We start from the raw sequence: 19,641 nt of genomic DNA on the forward strand, positions 1-19,641 counted from the left end.
AAATGGTAATTTTGTATGTAAGGACAATTAGTTGAGTGCTGAGGAAAAAGGATGCTAAGCAAACATGAAGATAATAGCCACTTGGCCATATTCCATTATAACTTATCTAAGCCCATGGCTTAAGATAAGTTAAAATTCTATTTTAACCTTGAACTTGCAGGTTTGAGCATTATTGGAATGTTAAAATTCTGAAACTATCATCACCAAAAAAAAACAAAAAAAAAAAACACTCTGAAACTATCATCACCAACAATAAAATCCTGCTCATGATTTTATGGATTCAACATTAGACCATTCTTTTTACTACCTACCTCTTTATTCATCCATGTGTAAAACATCAAGGATCTAAGCAAATTGAAATTGGTTGAGTTGATTCTCTTCGAATTTTGTTAACGACAGACTAGGTGCTTAAACGTACCCATATCTATCTAGTTTGAACCATAGGAATCCAATTTATGATAATGATATATGTGACCAGGTCTATATGCTTATTTTTCAATTTGGAACCATGTCTATCCTGACCAATCCTTGCACCGTGTCCTTCAATGAATTTGTTTCACTTCAACGTAAGAAGCACTATTTGAATCTATTTACTAAAAATTACATACATAAGTAATACCATCTTTTGTCCATGATCTCTTACAAGTTCCAAACATACTTTTAAAATTTTGAAATAGTTACAAGTTCCAATTTCCCTCAACACATTTAAACTAACAATCAACATATAACAATTCGGTCCTTTATGTCTCCATCCAATCTTGAGTGGCTCCATGCATAAGTTTAACCTACAACGAAAGTAACAAAAAATGAAATTAGAACTCAAATTTGGTTTCAAAAGTAACAACTCATCAATTAGAGCTCACCTATCCAGACAATGTATGGTCAAATTTTACATACGTTTGGGCCTAGGGCTAGATACCCTAGACTCCCCTAGCATTTGTTTTCGTCCCAACTGCTAGATACTACACTTCCAAAAGTATATGCGTTTGACATACTAAACAGTACTCAAATTTTGCAGTGTTTTGGGACTAGGGCTTCATTACCAGCATTTATTTATCCTAACCACTATATAATTGTCAAAGTTTGTTCTCACCAACGGCTCATAGAACTAGGGACGGCAATTTTCCCCATTTCCCCAATCACCGTGGGGATCTGCCCTGAATGGGGCAGGGATGGGGATGATTTCCCCCCCGTGGGGATGGGGATGGGGAAATTTTTATCCCTGTTAGTGGGGATGGGGCAGGGATGGGGAGTTGTATAATTTGGATCCTCACTAATATATATGTATATATGTATGCATACGTTATATATGTATATATGTACACATACATCTATATATTAATATTTTTAAAAATATGGTTGAATACGTTTGAATCTTTTCTAATAGGATTGTAAATTTTAATTATTTTAATTTTATTTTTTAAATAAAATAGAAAATAAAAACAAAATGGTTTACATTATAAAAAATCACAGGGAATGGGGATCCCTGCCAAGATGGGGATGGGATAACCTTGTCCCCGTTAGCGGGAATGGGGATGGGGATGGGGAGAGGCTCCCTATCCCCGTCTCACCCCGCTACCATTCCTACATAGAACCCTCTCCTATGTACCCCATTTTTCTTATAACAAGTCACTTTAAATGTAAGTGTAGGCGGAGTGTAAGGCTGGGGTGAGGAGTGGTCCTATGTACCCCATTTTTCTTAGGTCAGGGTTGCACGATAGGAGAGTTAGAGCGTATTCGAGAGTATTGGATGGTAAATGCTTAGGATCAGATGAGTCCTAATGTGAGGAGGATCTCTATTTATAGAGGAGGTCCCGAGATCCTAAAAAGTAGGAGATGAAGATATTCGCTTCATATCGAGGAAGGGAATATTTGATTCGCTGTCAATTATTGGATGTGCTAATAGGGTATCACCACGTGTCTCATGGGGATCTTCTCAATGATTGGATTTTCTTATCCTTGAGATCCCTCATTACTTATGTGTGCTACTACCTTTTTTACGTGTCATGACTAATCCTATGTGGCAATAGTGACATCACTGTTCGATGGTCGATACTTCGTCGATTCCACGTGGCGGATCGTAAAGTCCTTTGCTGTCGTGGGTTTAGGTGTGTCCGGGCAATGTGGGCCTCGCCGTGGGCTCGGCCTACTATCCTTTCTAACCTGTCATCCAGAGCGGGCTCATGGGTTGTGAGTTCGTCGCACGTCACAGCAGGTGTGGCTCCATCGCACACTTAGGTGTGCTTGGGTCTCTTGGACGAGTGTTTCTAATGTTTATTTAGGTTCGGGCGTTGACTAGACTTGGTGGACCACGGGTTTATTGCAGTTTTGCTTAATGTGTTGCGGGTTCATCACAAAGGTGGCGATGTACTACAAGTTCATCACAGCATGGGGGTTGATTGCAAGCTGTTCGTAAGTGCTTATGTGGTGTTACTCTTGATGTCTGAGTGTTCTTTGATGGTCTTGGTGAGCTGTACATACTTACATTAAAATATTTATTCATTTAGGTGAATGACAACATGAACATAGTGGCAAAGATTGAAAATGAAACACAAAATGCATAAGCTCTTCTCTTTCTCTCATAAAAATATCACAGTGACAAGGAATTTTCTTGCTAGCAAAAACCAATGTCATGATTCTTCTAGTCCCATTCATATAACAATATCTCACTTAAAGTCCAACACAATCACTTCATAAATATAACACTAACTCAACTCCATCAGTAAAACAATCAGTTCATATAACAAGGAGTCACCATCCAATAAACAAAACTGGAAATCAAATATTCCAGCAACTCCAAAATTCTATCGACTGCCGATCCCATATAGATGGGATAAGGCTTAGATGATGATGATGATGAAGATGATGATGATGACTGCTTTCACTGTGGTTTTCAACAAATAGAAGAAAAAATGATTTTGTAGACTTCACCTATGGCTTTCACTCACCAAGATGGTGCAAATGTCTATCTCCAGAAGCTGATTGGTTTTCGTGATCCAGATTTGTGCAAAATGCCATTAAGGTGCATTCAAGATATTTCTCTACAGCAATAGATAACAAAATATTGAGGAATATGGAAAACTGATTATGGGTTTCTGAGTAGCAAAATAAGCAAACTTCACTTGGCTCATTTAATTGTCAATTGTGCCTGAAGTTATTGACTCCTATAACAACTCTATCATGGTTATTGGCTTATGAGAAGCAAATTGATTATGTTCCAAAACATTTGGTAACCCAATGGTGTCAACATTCATTGCATATGGTTGACATGTAAACTGATTAAGATCAAGTGTACTTGTCATGATTGAACCAACACCGTATGATTCCTATTAAACAAACATATAAATCAATTAAGAACTAAAGTTGTAATAATAAAAATAACTAAATAATACACATGTGATTTGATATAATACCGAATAAAGATGAGCTGGAGGTTGAGCTTCCATTATCAAACTAATTGAAATTGGTGGATGGGGTTGTGAATTCATTTTAATTTTCTTTCTTTTCTCAAATGGTTGCTTTTTCTAACTCCACCATCACGACCATTTTTGCCACTCTTAGGCTTCTTTTCAAATCCTCCTACCTTGTTTATGACATCATCAAATGATATTGCATTTTCTACTTCCTCTTTATCTCCTTCTTCTTGCAAATCCTTAACCAATTCACATGATCCTAGTTGACTTCCATGTTGTGTATACAAATCTTTGTCCTCTCTAATATTTATAGAATGAGCAGTTTGTGTACCACCTGTAATTCCAGCTTCCATTACTTTCTTGACTCCAATGCAAATCTTTTGAAACCCATTCAATGCATACTCGCAAGTTTTTTCATTTTCTGTAACCTTATTTGATATGTCCCATGAAATTCTCACCAATTCAGTTGCCCTCGTAGTATATCCATGGTTAGGATCAAGCTTAATTGCATAACCAGGATAGTTTATTACAGTTCTATTTTATGCATTTCTTGTCCATCGTTTCAAAATATATTGGGAGGGAAGATGCACTATCTTATTTTCAGAAAGCACTTTCAACCCGTAACCACAAAGAAATCCAACAAACTCAAAATTTCTATAACTAAATGAGATTGACAAATTCAATGGTGAAAATATTACAACATACTCATGCTTCTTGCCATACATGCTTACAGTCATCTTAATCCCTTCATCAACCTTAACTTTATTGTCTACAAAATAGATCATGGAATTATGGTACTCTCTGTCAAATTCCTCAAAAATTGTGGGAGTATAAACATCTGTAGTTTATTGAAGAATTGGCACTTGTACATTTTATTTTTGGTGCCTTTCTTTCACGACTCTTTCAAAATAGTCCAAGAATCAGGATATACTTAACAATGATTTCAAATAACCCCTTAATAAACTATTTATGCTTTCACTCCTTTGAGTGCTTTCCATGTTTGCAAAAAAGTGGTTCCTCCCATAAACCAATGCCCTTTCGACCATGTGTTCTCTTTCAAATTATAATTACAATGCATTTCTTTCCAAGCCGTGAGAAAGTCCTCCTCTTCTTCTTAATCATATATCAATCTATTAAAATCATTCTCAAAATGTCTTGGAAACACAAAAAACATGCAAAAAATATTTAATCGCATTCCGACAAATGTGCCAATTACAAAGGTGATGGTTAACCTCTAGGAAGACGTATTGTATGGCCTTTGCCATTGCCACACATTGATCTGTTAAGATTGTTATTGGCTTTTTTCCACCCATTACAATCAAGAAAGATTCAAAAACCTATTTAAATGATTCGACAATTTCATCATACATTAATGCGGCCCCAAATATAATTGTTCGTCTATGGTGATTAACACCAACAAATGGTGCAAATGGCCGTTGATCTCTATTAGTTCTGGAGGTGGTGTCAAAGCAAACTACATTACCAAAAAATGATAGTCAGATACCATGCTTGCATCAACCCAAAAGACATTTGTAATCTGATCTGTGCTATCAAGTTCTATGGAGTGCAAGGATGAAGAGCTCTCCATCTGTAATTTCTCAAAAAATTTTAAAATAGCTCCTACACCTCCCTTTTCCATTTTGTTTTGTCTCTTTGTGCGCAGGTAATTATGATAACCAACATGAGTGAAACCCCAGATTTTTAATTCCTCCCACTTGATTGGACATATACTCTATAGTGGCTTTTGGAGCTATACCTGACTCGTCAGCAATAGCAGGCTAAGTAGTTTGGGCCATTGTCATTCTCCTATGTGACCTTAACACTTATGTCTTGCTTGGAGTTATAATCTCATGATTGTGTTCCTTTTTAAACCGCGTGATGCAATATTGATCACTTTCTTTTAAAGAAGCAAGCATGTGTGCCTGACATCCAATTCTTGTATCATCACGATGATACTTCACATTATCTCTTGGTCTGTTTTTTCCAATAACCCTGAGTAGAACAACAAAATGTCTTATCTCTTATTAACCCATTGTTTTGTGTTCCTTGCTCTTTCGAGTACTAAATCCAATTCTTTTCACATATTCATTGTAAAATAGATATACATCATCCAAATTATCAAAAAGCATGCCTAGCTTTGGCTTCTCTATAGTGCTTTCTATTTCATCCCCATTTGTGTCATCAAATAGTAATTTATGGGCAATGTGACAATCTTTATTTGCAATATTTTCATCTTCACTATAGAGCCTAATACATTCTTCATCTTGTTTGTCCATTTCATCTGACACATTGAGAATTTGTACATGAAGATGATCACTACATACTCATCCAAGGGGCCCTGTTGGTCCTTCCATGCCATATATGCAATTATGGCATTGGCCCCTTCCTCAACCAATTGGGAATCGAGCTTAGTAACCTTTAACTTGACTTCCTTAGATTTCTCTCATACTGCCTGAGCCCTCCCCATGAATGCCTTCACCTCAACCTTCAGGCTTTCAATCTTAGCCTTCTCGGTCTCCTCCTCCTTTAACATCTCATTGAATTGCGTCAACAACTAGGCAAGGTGGTCACAGGTAGTGTTCACAACGAAGATGCCTTGCAAAAGAAGATCACTAAGGACAATAAGGAAAAATAAACCAAATAATGTGATAGAAGAAAATCATACCGACCTTATTGCTTTTACATAGGCACAACACTAAAGAACCTTAGTAAAGTAAGACCTAGCCTCCACCCAGTTCATGGGAAGGTAGATCCCTTGGGCCTACACCTTGGCCACGTGACTATTCTTCATAGAATTGACCTCAACAATAGGGGTAGGCCACTCTAGCACAAACAACTACATTTTTGAAAACCTAAGGAACCAACTCAAAGGTCCCCATTCCAATCCGGTCGTCATCTATGATCTCTATGTGTTCTTGAGCAATTGATTGGGTGACGACTAGGGGGGTTACCACTTACCTCGACTTTGTCTTGGTGCACTTCCTCTTCCTCCATTACTCAATTAGCCCACAGTTATCAGCCCTATCTACTTCAAGTAAGAAGAAACATCAGTATTAGTACAAGTTTTGTTCACTCAGGGTACATTCCTACCTAAGTATACCCGATTCAACCTAACCTCAACCAACTTGGACTTCAACATGAATTCTTTCATGTTAACCTTAGCACTTACCAAACTCTTGAAAACCATATGCTCTATACCAACAAGCTCAGACTCCCTTCAGCTAGTCATAGGGGTGAACCATCTTGTTGGCAACCTTTATGCCTCTAGCTCGATAACATAGAAAAATTACTTTTGCTCTGGGCTGCGAAGTAATACCACCCCTAAAAACCATGTACCTTTGCTCTAGGCTACAAAGTAATACTACCCCTTAGACTGATTATGTTTCTTTAGCGCAAAAAGGCCTAGAAGACCCTAGGGAATAAATTAACATAATGGATTCAAGTTGCATAGATTGTAGATATAACGAAGCTCATTGAGTTAGGGACCAATTCAAAACTGATCACTATGATCCATTAGGGTCTAAGCTAGTTGCTCATCTATATGGACCTATAATACGACTTTAAGGTTATCCTCATATCCGAATGGAGTCATTGCAATCTTCCCACAAATTTCATATTGAGGGGATCAATACCATGCATTTCACAATCATTATATTTAGGATTGGGATTCTTTTCGTGTGCATGTATAACTAGTCCTTATGTGATGTATTTGGACCATTGTTCACCTAAACTTTAAACTTTAGACCCGGTGCTTAATTGTATTTTGGTTGTGCTTATTATTTATTTATTTTTTATGGAAAATGCTTAATTTCTTATTGGGTGTGCTTATTATGTGGGCCTCCACCTAATACTGAAGCTATTCTTGATGATACCTTTATATGAATTCCAGATCCTGAAATACTGAAACTATTCTTTATTGATAGAACCTTGAAATATTCCTGGTCAATATTTGGCAAGACATTGGTTATGTTTATCTTCCCATACAAGCTCGGAGATGTTGCAATGAATTTATCCTCTTGGATTGGAATAAGCTGAAAGTTGGAGTGAAATAGTAATTTTGTATCTAAGCACAATTAGTTGAGTGGTGAGGAAAAATGATGCTAAGCAAACATGAAGATAATAATAACCTCTTGGCAATACTCCATTATAACTTATCTAACCTCATGCAGTGAGGAAAAAAACACATAACACACACACACACATATATATATATATATATATATATGAATTATCCTTTACATAAAATTTAAATTATTATTAAACTCAACACATAATACATTAGTTCAAGACGAAAAAGATTGGATTTAACCTAATACCATATTCTATCCATACTTGAACGGGTTCCAAAACCTATATCTGCCCCCAAATCCATTTTTTTTGAAAATAAAGAAAAAATTTCCCTACGTCGTAATTAACTCACAAAAGCAAACGACGGCAATAAAGGAAAGAGCACTATATCTGAATCCCCACCCCTCAGCTAACTGTTGGTCTCCCTCGGCCGGTAATACAACTCATAAAATTTAATCGGAACCAAAATATCGACCAGTGCTTTTTCTTTTATATTTATTGCTTGGTTTTGCATCAATGGAGACCAGCTGATAACAAGCCACTCATGCATACAAATATAATAAATGCTAATTTTGTCGCTCTCCATCTTCTCTATCTTCTATATTTTTCGAGATCTCAACATTTACATCTAGAATAAACTATTTGAATTAATTTCTCAGTATTATTAGTTATTACTGATGGGTCAAGTTAGATAATTTGAACAGACAGCTGCATGTGAAGGAATTGTTAAAGAAGATATTGTGAGATCTGCACAGAGTATAGCGTCATGGCTGTGCAGACAAGGATAGAAGTGGACCTATATCATATCAACATCAAAATTCCATGGTTAATAATTTCACCATTCGAAAAAAAAAAGAGATTGCTGGCCAACATTGTGACAACATAACCGAATATAGAGGAAGAATCACATTAAATTTACTTGCTAGTCACGTGGAAGTAGTAAGGATGCCAATTTCCAAAGATTCTTGTTGCCTCCACTCATCTGTATTTTTTAATGTTTAATCTTGGTTATAAATAGATGATCGAACCAGAAACTTTCGCACTGCAGAAGATTTTGAATTTCTAGCTTCACAATGAGAGAAAAACAATGGCTGGCTATTATCTTGAAAAATCTGAGAACCGGTATCATGTTCGTTCAAATAGTTTGCCTGCCAGATCACACCCTGTCACTTCTACGATCGACGACGAGTTGAACAAATTAAAGGCTTGGGAGGAATTGTCGACATCCAGCTCAAAGGCAGAGACCATATGTGTTGGTCTTTCTGGCCTTGGAGATGTGTATGAATGCGTCAAGGATCTTCTTCACTTGCCTTCCACGCAACAAGCCCTCTTCCAGTTTCCAGACCAGAAATGGGTTTCTGAAGTTCTAGATGCATCTGTCAAATTGGTGGACGTGTGTGGAACTACAAGGGACCTGCTGTTGCTGATGAAACAAAGCGTTCAAGATCTCCAATCTGGTCTTCGTAGAAGAAAATGTACTGAAGAGTCAAGCCTCCAATTCTGCATAAATGCTTTCATCTCTGCAAGAAAGAAGATGAAGAAGGATATTATCAAGGGCCTAGAAGCATTGAAGCAAATGGAAAACAAACTTGGATCTTCTCCACTGATTGGTGTAGAAGACCATCTATCAATGGTTGCTAGAGTACTAAAACAAGTGTGTGTTATCACCATCTCCATCTTCCATTCACTCTTGACAATCATGTCCGTGTCCATGTCAAAGCGGAAATCTAGTGCGTGGATATTGGTTTCAAAATTTGTGCACAAAGAGCAGACAACTTATGAAGGCAATCAGAATAAGAATGACGTAGAGAGTGTTGATGCTACGATCCATGCCATAAGCAAGAGAATTTCAAGGAAAGATTGTGATATTGAGAAGAAGATGGAAAAAGCAAAGACAAGGTTGGATAGTTTGGAAGTCACCATTGAAGATCTAGAGAGTGGTTTGGAGTGCATGTTTAGGCACTTAATCCAGATGAGAGTCACCCTCCTTAACATATTGGCTTACTAAACATTTCTTCCTGCAATTTTCCCAAAATCTGACCCAAGGTTGGCATCTACATTTTAAAGGATTTTGCCAACGGGTTATATCATATGTTTTAAAAGCTACTGCTTTGTAGCTTATTTATACACATCATCAATGAAAGTCTATAGTACATCATTACAAGATAATGCAATACAATTGTTTGACAATAATTGGTTCTTTTATTCTTTTGATTTATTTTTTCAGTGCACTAATATAGATTTTAATTCAAAGAGCTGCTGAAATTTTTCGATGAGTTTCAGTCTTTTTTTTTTTTTTTTTTTTTTGACATGCTTTCAGGTTATAAATTGAATTACCAAAAAAAAACAACAAATTTCCCCAGAATTTGTCAACTTGCTATGGAATGTATTTCCTTTCTTTTCCAGTTGCTATTTATTTATTTTTTGATATGGAGCTTATATTTTCTGGTAAACCAAAATTAAATAATTGAGGAATTGAAACTATAACAATAATATGAACTTTGAATTCAACCAATCCAATTCCATGAGAATTTGCCATCTTTATGTGATGAGGCAAATTGAGGCCTTTTCATTCGGTAGCATGCTTCTCTAGAATGTATTTGTTGAACATTAATTTGTAATTTATGAGAAACAACTATATATGAACGTGGGAGAGTTAAACAAGAAAGTTTCTTCAATTACTGAAAATTTTCGGAAGCCAAAGGTTGTGCCTTTCCATTGTTATCTTATGATATATATATATAAACTCGATGGAGTTTTTTGCTCCCCAAAACTTTCTAAAAACCTTACGTCCTAAATGCAATGCAACTTCTATCTCCAAAAGACTTCCTAATCCAAAAAGAATATCTTCCTAAAAACAAGGCTGCTGAAAACAAAATTTCTAAAACACAAAGCTTCCTAACTGTACAAAAAATATACAGATCTGGGATCTCCTAGGACTCTCGCGAATCTTGTCCAATACTCCCCCTCAAGGTGGTGCATGAGGATTGCGAATGCCCAACTTGGGAAGGAAAAAATAAACTGTTTTTGTCCAAGAGCCTTTGTGAAAATGTCGGCAAGTTGTTCACCGGTACGTACAAAGGAAGGCGCAATGGTGTCGGCTTGGAGCTCATTGTGAATGAGATGACAATCAACTTCAATATGTTTGGTTCGCTTATGGAATATAGGGTTCGCAGCAATGTGCAGAGCAGCTTGATTGTCACAAAACAAGCGTATAGGTTGAAGATGAGATATACCCAAAGACGACAACAGACTTTTTAGCCACTTCAACTCACAACTGATAGTAGCAATTGACCAGTATTTATCCTCGACAGAGGAATAGGAGACAGTATGTTGTTTCTTATTCTTCCAGGAGATGGGGGAATTTCCTAACATGACAAAATACCCAGTAACAGAGCGACGAGTTAGAGGACAACTCGCCCAGTCATAATCACAATAGGCATAACAATTGCAGATCACTATCAGAGCGCAGAAATATCCCTTGACCAGGATGTCCTTTTAGACAACGAACCACACGTAATGTTGCATCCCAATGATCAACACAAGGACACTGCATAAATTGAGCCAAGACATAAATGCAATAACTGAGCTCCGGCCATGTAATAGTTAAATAAATCAAACGGCCCACAAAACGTCGATATTGTTTAGTGTCATCCAGGAATTCTTCGTCAGCAAGGGCAAGTTTATGATTCTAAGCAATAGGACAGTGAGCAGGTTTGGACCCCAATAAGTCAGTTTCTGTAATAATATCAAGCGCATATTTTCTTTGGCAAAGAAATATACCCAATGATCCGCAAGTCACTTCGATGCCCAAAAAATATTTAAGAACACCCAAGTCCTTCATGTGAAAACACCGATTCATATACTGTTTAAATTTGTGTATGAACTCCGGGTTATTCCCACCAACGATTAAGTCATCAACATAAACCAGGATGTGCAAGACAAGCCCATTCTTGCGATATGTAAATAAGGAATAATCGAAATAGGACTGATCAAACCCAAAAGTTTTCAAGGCAGCACCTAATTTAGAGAACCAATTCCGGGGGGCTTGCCGTAGACCATACAAAGATTTCCGGAGTTTGCATACCTTTCCGGTCCCGGAGGAGGTTTCATATAGACCTCCTCATCATTACCCGTGTTTTGATGTCCTTTATCGATCGTGTTGCTCCCCCTGACTTCTTTATGAGGTGAATCAGATACCATGTTAGGAGGAGTGGTCGCAGAGTTCGGTGGTTGGATAGTCCCGGATACAAAGATTTTTGGAGTTTGCATACCTTTCCAGTCTCGGAGGAGGTTTCATATAGGCCTCCTCATCATTACCCGTGTTCTGATGTCATTCATCGATCGTGTTGCTCCCCTTGACTTCTTTATGAGGTGAATCAGATACCATGTTAGGAGGAGTGGTCGCAGAGTTCAGTGGTTGGATAGTCAAAGGCAACCCAACATTTTCCTTGGCTATGGGAGGACTGGTTACTGAGGGTTGATGTTCCGGAGTGGCAAAGGGAAACTCGGCCTCACTAAACACCATATCTCATGAGACGAAATAATCATCAAATTCAAGATTGTATAATTTCCACCCCTTTTTCCCAAAAGGGTACCCAACAAAGACACATTTCCTACTCCTAAGCGGCAAATTTGTCACAGTCCCAAATATGCGAAAAACACAAGCAACCAAAAACTCTGAGATGTTTATAAGGACTTTGTCAAAATAGCATCTCGTAAGGTGTTTTACCACCAAAAAGGGTCGAAGGTACCCAGTTAATCAAGTACCCTGCGGTCAAAACACACTCACCCCAGAAATTGATCGGAAGATGAGCTTGAAACCGGAGTGCTCTGGCCACATTCAAAATATGACGATGCTTTCTCTCCACGCGACCATTTTGTTGTGGTGTTCCAACACAGGAAGTTTGAAATAAAATTCCTTGCTCGTCAAAATATGATTTCAAGGATTTAAACTCTTTTCCATTATCACTTCTCACCACCTTAACCTTCTTATTAAATTGTCGTTCAACCATTGTACAAAAATTTTTGAGTGTTCGACCAACTTCACTTTTTTCAGCCAGCAAATAAATCCAAACCGCTCAATAATAATCATCAACAATTGTTAAAAAATATACAACACCACAAGATGCAGGTACTCTATAAGCACCCCATAAGTCACAATGAATCAATGCAAAACAATCAGTCACTTTATTGCCGCTTTGAATGAAAACATCTCTAGTTTTCTTTTCCTTCAAACAAACATCACAGGTTTTGTTCTTACTATTACTGATATTAAGAAGCAAGCTAACCGTTTGATAAGAAGGGTGCCCCAATCTCCGATGCCACAAATCGCATGACCCAATTCCATCTGTCTTGTAAGCACAAACCGGCGCCACACCCTTGAAGACATAGACCCCATCAAGCTGTTCACCCGCACCAATCAGAGTCCTCAAGATGCGGTTCTGTATCACACACAACTTATTAGTAAACGTCACAATACAATCTGTGTCACGAAATAACCGACCTACTGACAATAAATTACAATTGAGTTTTCGGACAAATAATACGTGCAGCAATTTAAAATTATTTACAAGTTCAACAGTGTCTTCTTTCACGGCCTCGGTGTGCGTACCGTTGGGTAACCTAACAGGACAAGGTGCAACATCATAGGTGTCGACGAGCACATTTAAATTCCCTATCATGTGGTGTGACGCCCCAGGTCAATAATCCATTCAATGGAGTAATTCTTACCAGAGAGTTTTTCATTAGACCTGGTTTTGTAAGCATTAAGCATGCTTACAAGAGTCTGCCATTGCTCGTCATTAAGCCCGCTCAATCCGGTCCTGTCTCCGTCAATTACAGCTGCATTAGCAGCCACCTCACGCCACGCTGATGACTGAGCAGCATGAGCTTTTGTCGTGCCTCGGCCACATCCTCCTGAGGGTCCACTCCCTTTTCCTCGTCCTGCTCCACACCCGGTCGATGTATCGCGGGGTCTGTCTCCCCACCATTCATGGTATCCAATTAATTGGAAGCAATTCTTTGCTTCATGGCCAAATCGACCACAATTGTTTTGTCTTTTAAAGCAGCTTTACTGTCTCGCGATGTCTGCGAGGCTTGTGCTGCAAAACCAACTGCATCTGCCCGTTCCTCCTTACCTCGTGCCAAGGATCGATGTCGATCTTCTTGTATGATCATTGAGTAAACTTTGTTCATATTTGGAATTGGCTCCATACTCAATATGTTGGAACGCACAGTTCCAAATATATCGTCATCCAAACCCATCAGAAATTGGTGGATTTTCTCTTCTTCTCTTTCTTTAACCAATTCGGCTACCGCTCCACACCTGCACCCGTATGTACACACGGGTACCTTAGAGTAGCTTCCTAATTCGTCCCACATTGCCTTCAATTTTCCATAATATGCAACCACTGTCTGTCCATGTTGTTTGCAGTTAGCAAGCTCGGATTTAATCTGATAAATCTGGGGTCCGTTGCCGATCGAGAATCGTTCCTTCAAATCACCCCAAAGCTCCTTGACCATCTCCATATACGTGATAGTTGAACGCAGTGATGGATCGACAGTATTGAAAACCCAAGCCACCAACATCGAGTTCACAATCCACCATAGATCGATCTCTGGAGTATCGTTCTCCGGCTTTGTGACTTTGCCTTCGATGAAACCGATTTTGTTTTTGGAACGAAAAGCAGTTCTCATCGCCTTTGCCCATTCATCATAGTTATCTCCTCTCAATACCACCAGACTGATAATAATTCTAGGATTATCTGATGGATGCAAATAGAAAGGAGATGACTGTCCAACAGACTTACTCGAGCTCTCACCGTTCCTGTCGTTGTTGACAGCCATGGTGACCGATCAGCAAGACTCGTCTGAGATGTTCAAGCAAATGGTCAAAGATGGCTTTGGTGTCGGTGTGATTCCGTTGCTCAACGTCAGCAGTAATATCTTACCCAAGGTGATTGATTATTGCAGGAAACACGTCGAGTTTGATTCCAAGAAGAAGATGGACGATCCTAATGAGTCTCACGAAGAAATCAAGAATTGGGACTCTGAGTACATCAACGTCGGTGTTGATGAGCTTTAACATCTTATAATGGCTGCCAACTACCTTCATATCAAAGGGTTGCTGGATTTGACTTGCCAGAAGGTAGCTCTGATACCAAGAAAAATTTCGGAAGCCAAAGGTTGTGCCTTTCCATTGTTATCTTATGATATATATATATACAAACTCGATGGAGTTTCTTGCTCCCAAAACTTTCTAAAAACCCTACATCCTAAATGCAATGCAACTTCTATCTCCAAAAGACTTCCTAATCCAAAAAGAATATCTTCCTGAAAACAAGGCTGCTAAAAACAAAACTTCTAAAACACAAAGCTTCCTAACGTACAAGAAATATACAGATCTGGGATCTCCTGCTCCAAGTTTGGTTCGATCCTCAATTACTCTCCAAGTTTGGTTTCAATTTTTCTATGGTGAGTACTTTGATAATAGGATTCTTCAAAAGGCTCAGCTTATGTTAGGAAATTTGTGAGAGATAGTTGAATCTGGCTATCATGAACCTCCAGTTGTAGCAAATGTTGAAGCATGGACAATATAACATTAAAATGAGTATAAGGAGAACAAAAGAAAAGATGCAAAAGCTCTTCTCAATCAACAACATAAAGTCAGTGTTATGGTTGTGTCTTGAATTCTTTGTGGCGATCCACTTCATAAATCTGCTCCAAAATATGTTAAGAAAATTTTAAAGACAAAATTTCATAGTGGTTTGTGGTGGAAGTGTAGGCAGTGATACGGACCTGATCCATATCAGCTTATGGGTCTGAACCAAGTACGCGTAGGCTATAAGTTGAATCATGTAAATTTCTATTTTTTTCTTTCATTTTTGGGTGTTATTCGATTCTGCATTTCTAGGTTTTGCGCAACAAACTAGTATCAAGTCCCTGATCAAAGGTTAAGGGTTCATTATTTTTCCTATTTCTTCTTTTGCATTTCAAAATAAATTAATAAGAAACAAGCTCCTACCGGGAGTCGAACCCAGGTCACTGGATTCAAAGTCCAGAGTGCTAACCACTACACCATAGAACCACTTGTGAATGGAGAGTTCAAAAGGCATTTCAATCCTCAGAAAAATTGTAGAAAACATTGTGTATTAAGGGTAGAACCTAGGTTTATTGGAGGAAATTAGAACCCACATATGGGAATAGGGCCTAGACCTGTTCACATGTGTCTTGTTTGATACCAGAGGCACGCACCATCAGATGGGTGCTAGACTCCTAACTGTAAGATCAGCTAGACAAAAATCTGCATTCAAAAAGGTTATAACTTAAAACTATTATCATATTCGATTTGGCCAATGAAGAAAATTTTTTTCAAAGACTAAAGACAAATCAAATTGTTAAAATATCATTTTATTATTGTAATTTCTTATGGTGATATAGTTTAAGCTCACCCCATGGTGGGGTCTGATTCTTAAAACATATTGTTTATCTCTTTGCGGGTCTCATTATATGTTGCTAATGGGAAGAAGCGAAAGAAATCTTAGATGGTTCAAAATTATAGATTGTTTGTTGTGTATCTGGGAGCAACAGTTAGGACCAGATCAAGTTAGGAAGTATGACCTTGGTTAGCTGAGAAAGCATGGATTGGAGAGAAGTGCCAGAAATCAACCAGCTAAACAATGTCATACCGTGTGCTCTTTAACATTCATGTTTAGGAGAGAGAGAGAATGCATGGATTTGTCAAAGTGGGATGAATCCAACAATCCTGCAAAATTTTTTCATCAATCAAACACTGAGAAATAAATTCCGCAGGATAACTGGTTTCAGCAACCAAACACAAGTGACAATATTGAGAAAAAAACAATTCCCTTCTCATTTGTTTGCAATGTAATTTCACTTACACTAGTGTAAATGCAGGAGGTGCAAATGGATAAAGTATAAAATAGGAGGTACAATGATGTAATCCCCACACTATAGGAAATAGATCAGTAGAGGTAGGAGTAAGTTTGTATTTGGAAGGAGTGTCGTAGGACTAAATGATGTAGTCCCCACTTTATATGAGGGGAAACAAAGATAGGATAAAGGTCGAACAAATTTGACATTGGTTTTTTAGAAGCAGAATTTGCACTACAAATGGGTGAAAATGGAACAAAAGAAAGGTGCATGTAAACCTTGAATCAGGTAAGAGTGCAAAGCATAGTTATGAATGGATGTGAAACAGGACAAGGTGCAAATTAATTTTGTATCTGGTTTAGATTTGAGAGAAATTTTCTTACCACACTAATAGCATGAGCGAGGTCAGGTCTTACACATACCATAACATACCTCTCCTAAGATAGCTAGAGCTTCTTATTTTTCTTGTCACAATGGATTCCATACCGAGAATCTATTTTTCCAGTCCTAAATCCTCTATAGAATGATCTAGCTCAACTCTTTTGATAACTTTTCAATCATCTTGGCCTCATTACCAACAATCAATATTTCCTCTACATAAAGTAAAAGAATGATAAAAGTTATATAAAAAAATATATTTTACAAAAATATAGTGGTCTAAGGTAGTTTTGTTGGACCCATGTTCTACCATAAATTATTCAAACTTATTGGACCCAAAGCTTTGGACTTGCTATCAAGCTTGGACCTAACATCTTTGGGAACGTCATCTAGATTTTCCTCTCCAAACTCCTTCAAGAACCTCACAATTTAAAGCAGTTGAGGGAAAGAGATTGATCAAACCCACAATAGTCCTCATGGCTTTTCCTTAAAAAGGCTTAGGTAATTTTGAGTGAGAAAGCATGCACCTGATACTATCTATAATATTCTAAGCTTGCTCAACTCTTCTTCAATTCTGCTAACATTAGGATGGGATCGGGAGGGCAAGCTAATGAAAATCCTAGCTATAGAGAATAACCCTTTGCATTGGGCAAAGAATGGTGCTCTGAAAACCCTTCGATTGATCAATTTATATTGACAAATACAAGGTCAATGAGAGGAGAGACAAAGAGAATCTTAGGCGTTGGGAATTGATGAGGGCAGATTTGGCCCTCCAGTTAAATTAAGACACATGGCACCTTGTGACAACTAAGCAAACACCCAGGCAACAACTTACCAAGTTGGTGTCCCCCCCCGGGCACCGGTCTGGCTGGCCTGGCGCGACCAATACGCGGCCTACGGGCGGCCTGCACGCGGCCTGGCGCGGCCTGCACACGGCCTGGCGTGGCCTACACGGCCGGCGCGCGACCTGCGTGTGACCAGGCGCGGCCTGCGCGCGACCTGGCCGGATCAGCCAGCCACAGCGCCGACCTGGCAACCTGGCCCGGACACAGGCGCCGACCTGGCAACCTGGCCCGGACACAGGCGCCGACCTGACAACCTGGCCCAGGCGCCGACCTGGCCGCCTGACACAAGCGCCAGCCTAACAACCTCGAGGAGTTCATCACCGTACCCCGGTTCTGACGGGATATGACGTCTTACCGTTTGAAGGCTTTTCACTCACCTAACCCGCGAGGGCACCATTATATAAGGACTCCGACCCCCAAAGCCAAGGGGGAGAGAAAAAAGGATGGTAACCCCCGCTCTCTAGCTCTCTCATTTCTCTCCAAGCCCTCTGTAATCAGAATGCTAACTTAGGCATCAGAGATTTCCCGCCGGGAAAATACCCCCGGGCCCTCTGATTTAGTTCTCGCAGGTCCCTCAGCTTCCACCGCCTATAAAGTAGAGAAAATCACCTCACACGGAGGGTAGTCGAGTTGCGCTGCACCAGAGAGCTCCACCATCCTCTGAGTTGCAGGCCGCCTAGGAGCAAGTCAAGTGACGAGTCCACCAGCCAGTTCGCCACCAGGGAGTTCACCACCAGGCAGCTCGCCACCAGGCAGTTCGCCCCCAGGCAGTTCGCCACCAGGCGGTTTGCCACCAGGCAGTTCGCCACCAAGCAGCTCGCCACCAAGCAGCTCGCCACAAGGCAGTTTGCCACCAGGGAGATCGCCACCAGGCAGTTCGCCACCAGGCAGTTCGCCCCCAAGCAGTTTTCCACCAAGCAGTTCGCCACCAGGCAGCTCGCCACCAGGCAGTTTGCCACCAGGCAGCTCGCCACCAGGCAGTTCGCCACCAGGCAGGTCACCACTAGGCAGGTCACCACCAGGCAGTTCCCCACAAGGGAGATCGCCACCAGGCAGTTCGCCAATAGGGAGTACCACCAGGAAGTTCGTCACCAAGTAGTTCTCCACTAGGGAGCTCGCCACCGGGCAGTTCACCACCAAGCAGTTCGTCACCAAGCAGTTCTCCCCCAGGGAGTTCGCCACCAAGTAGCTCATCACCAAGGCACGTCACCACCAGGTCAAACAACGAGGTACTTAACCAAAAAGTTTATACATCACAAAAAATGGTACGAGACCAAAAACGGTTACATCAATTGGCGCCGTCTGTGGGAACACGCTACGAAAAGCTAAGTTCTCATCCTACAAAAGCTAAGTTCTGATCTTACCAAAGCTAAGTCCTCACTTTTTTGAAACTATCACTTTATAGTTTACATTTTTTATGAACTCAAAAACTATGTAGGGAGCTAACAGACTAAGTAGCTCTACCAACCTTACTTTCAATTCAGATAATGCCTCATCAGTCCTCTCCGCAAGGTCCCCCCTACAAAGATGAGCTCTTCGTGGCTTCCGCGGGAATTGACGGCTAACAGACTACATAGGCACCCTTATCGGTCGAGCCTTCCAAGGCTCCCGTGTGAGCTGGCGACCTAAAGTTAGTAGTGCTGCCCCCGAAGGTCGAGCTCCTAGTAGCTTCTTGTAGGAGTGGGTGACCGGCATTACGAAGCTGATGCAGCACAATCATAGCTCGACACCTCACAGGCAAAGCCTATGGGCCACATTACTTCTTAAGACCCGGTCGCCACTCCGGCACGGGAAAGTCAAAAAAGAGTAGACTACGAGTCACTCCCAAAAGCCTACGGGCCACATTACTGCTTAAGACCCAGTCGCCTCTCCGGCACGGGAAAGTCAAAAAAGAGTAGACTACGAGTCACTCCCAAAGCCTATGGGCCACATTACTGCTTAAGGCCCAGTCGCCTGTCCGGCACAAGCAAAAGTCAAAGAAGAGTAGACTACAAGTCACTCCCAAAGCCTGCGGGCCACACAATTGCTAAATATCCAGTCGC

At 39.9% G+C, this 19,641-nt stretch overlaps 2 protein-coding genes, 1 non-coding gene and 1 pseudogene across 3 annotated transcripts; 1 reads left to right on the forward strand and 3 right to left on the reverse strand.

Moving 5' to 3' along the window:
• Positions 1–3,164: 3,164 nt before the first annotated feature.
• LOC148789988 (protein FAR1-RELATED SEQUENCE 5-like) lies at positions 3,165–5,689 on the reverse strand (annotated as a pseudogene).
• A 2,879-nt stretch (positions 5,690–8,568) lies between these two features.
• On the forward strand, positions 8,569–9,489 carry LOC104611750 (uncharacterized). The gene has a single exon (XM_010278949.1). It carries the CDS (start codon positions 8,569–8,571, stop codon positions 9,487–9,489), a length of 921 nt encoding a protein of 306 aa, XP_010277251.1.
• A 3,998-nt stretch (positions 9,490–13,487) lies between these two features.
• Positions 13,488–14,330, reverse strand: LOC148789989 (uncharacterized). Its single transcript, XM_088893838.1, has one exon. It carries the CDS (start codon positions 14,328–14,330, stop codon positions 13,488–13,490), a length of 843 nt encoding a protein of 280 aa, XP_088749964.1.
• A 1,168-nt stretch (positions 14,331–15,498) lies between these two features.
• Positions 15,499–15,570, reverse strand: TRNAQ-UUG (transfer RNA glutamine (anticodon UUG)). Its single transcript has one exon. It is a non-coding gene; the product is annotated as a tRNA-Gln (tRNA).
• Positions 15,571–19,641: the final 4,071 nt, after the last annotated feature.

Source organism: Nelumbo nucifera, chromosome 8 (genome assembly GCF_055504915.1).
Source record: "Nelumbo nucifera cultivar China Antique chromosome 8, China Antique-T2T, whole genome shotgun sequence".
Lineage (NCBI taxonomy): Eukaryota > Viridiplantae > Streptophyta > Magnoliopsida > Proteales > Nelumbonaceae > Nelumbo > Nelumbo nucifera.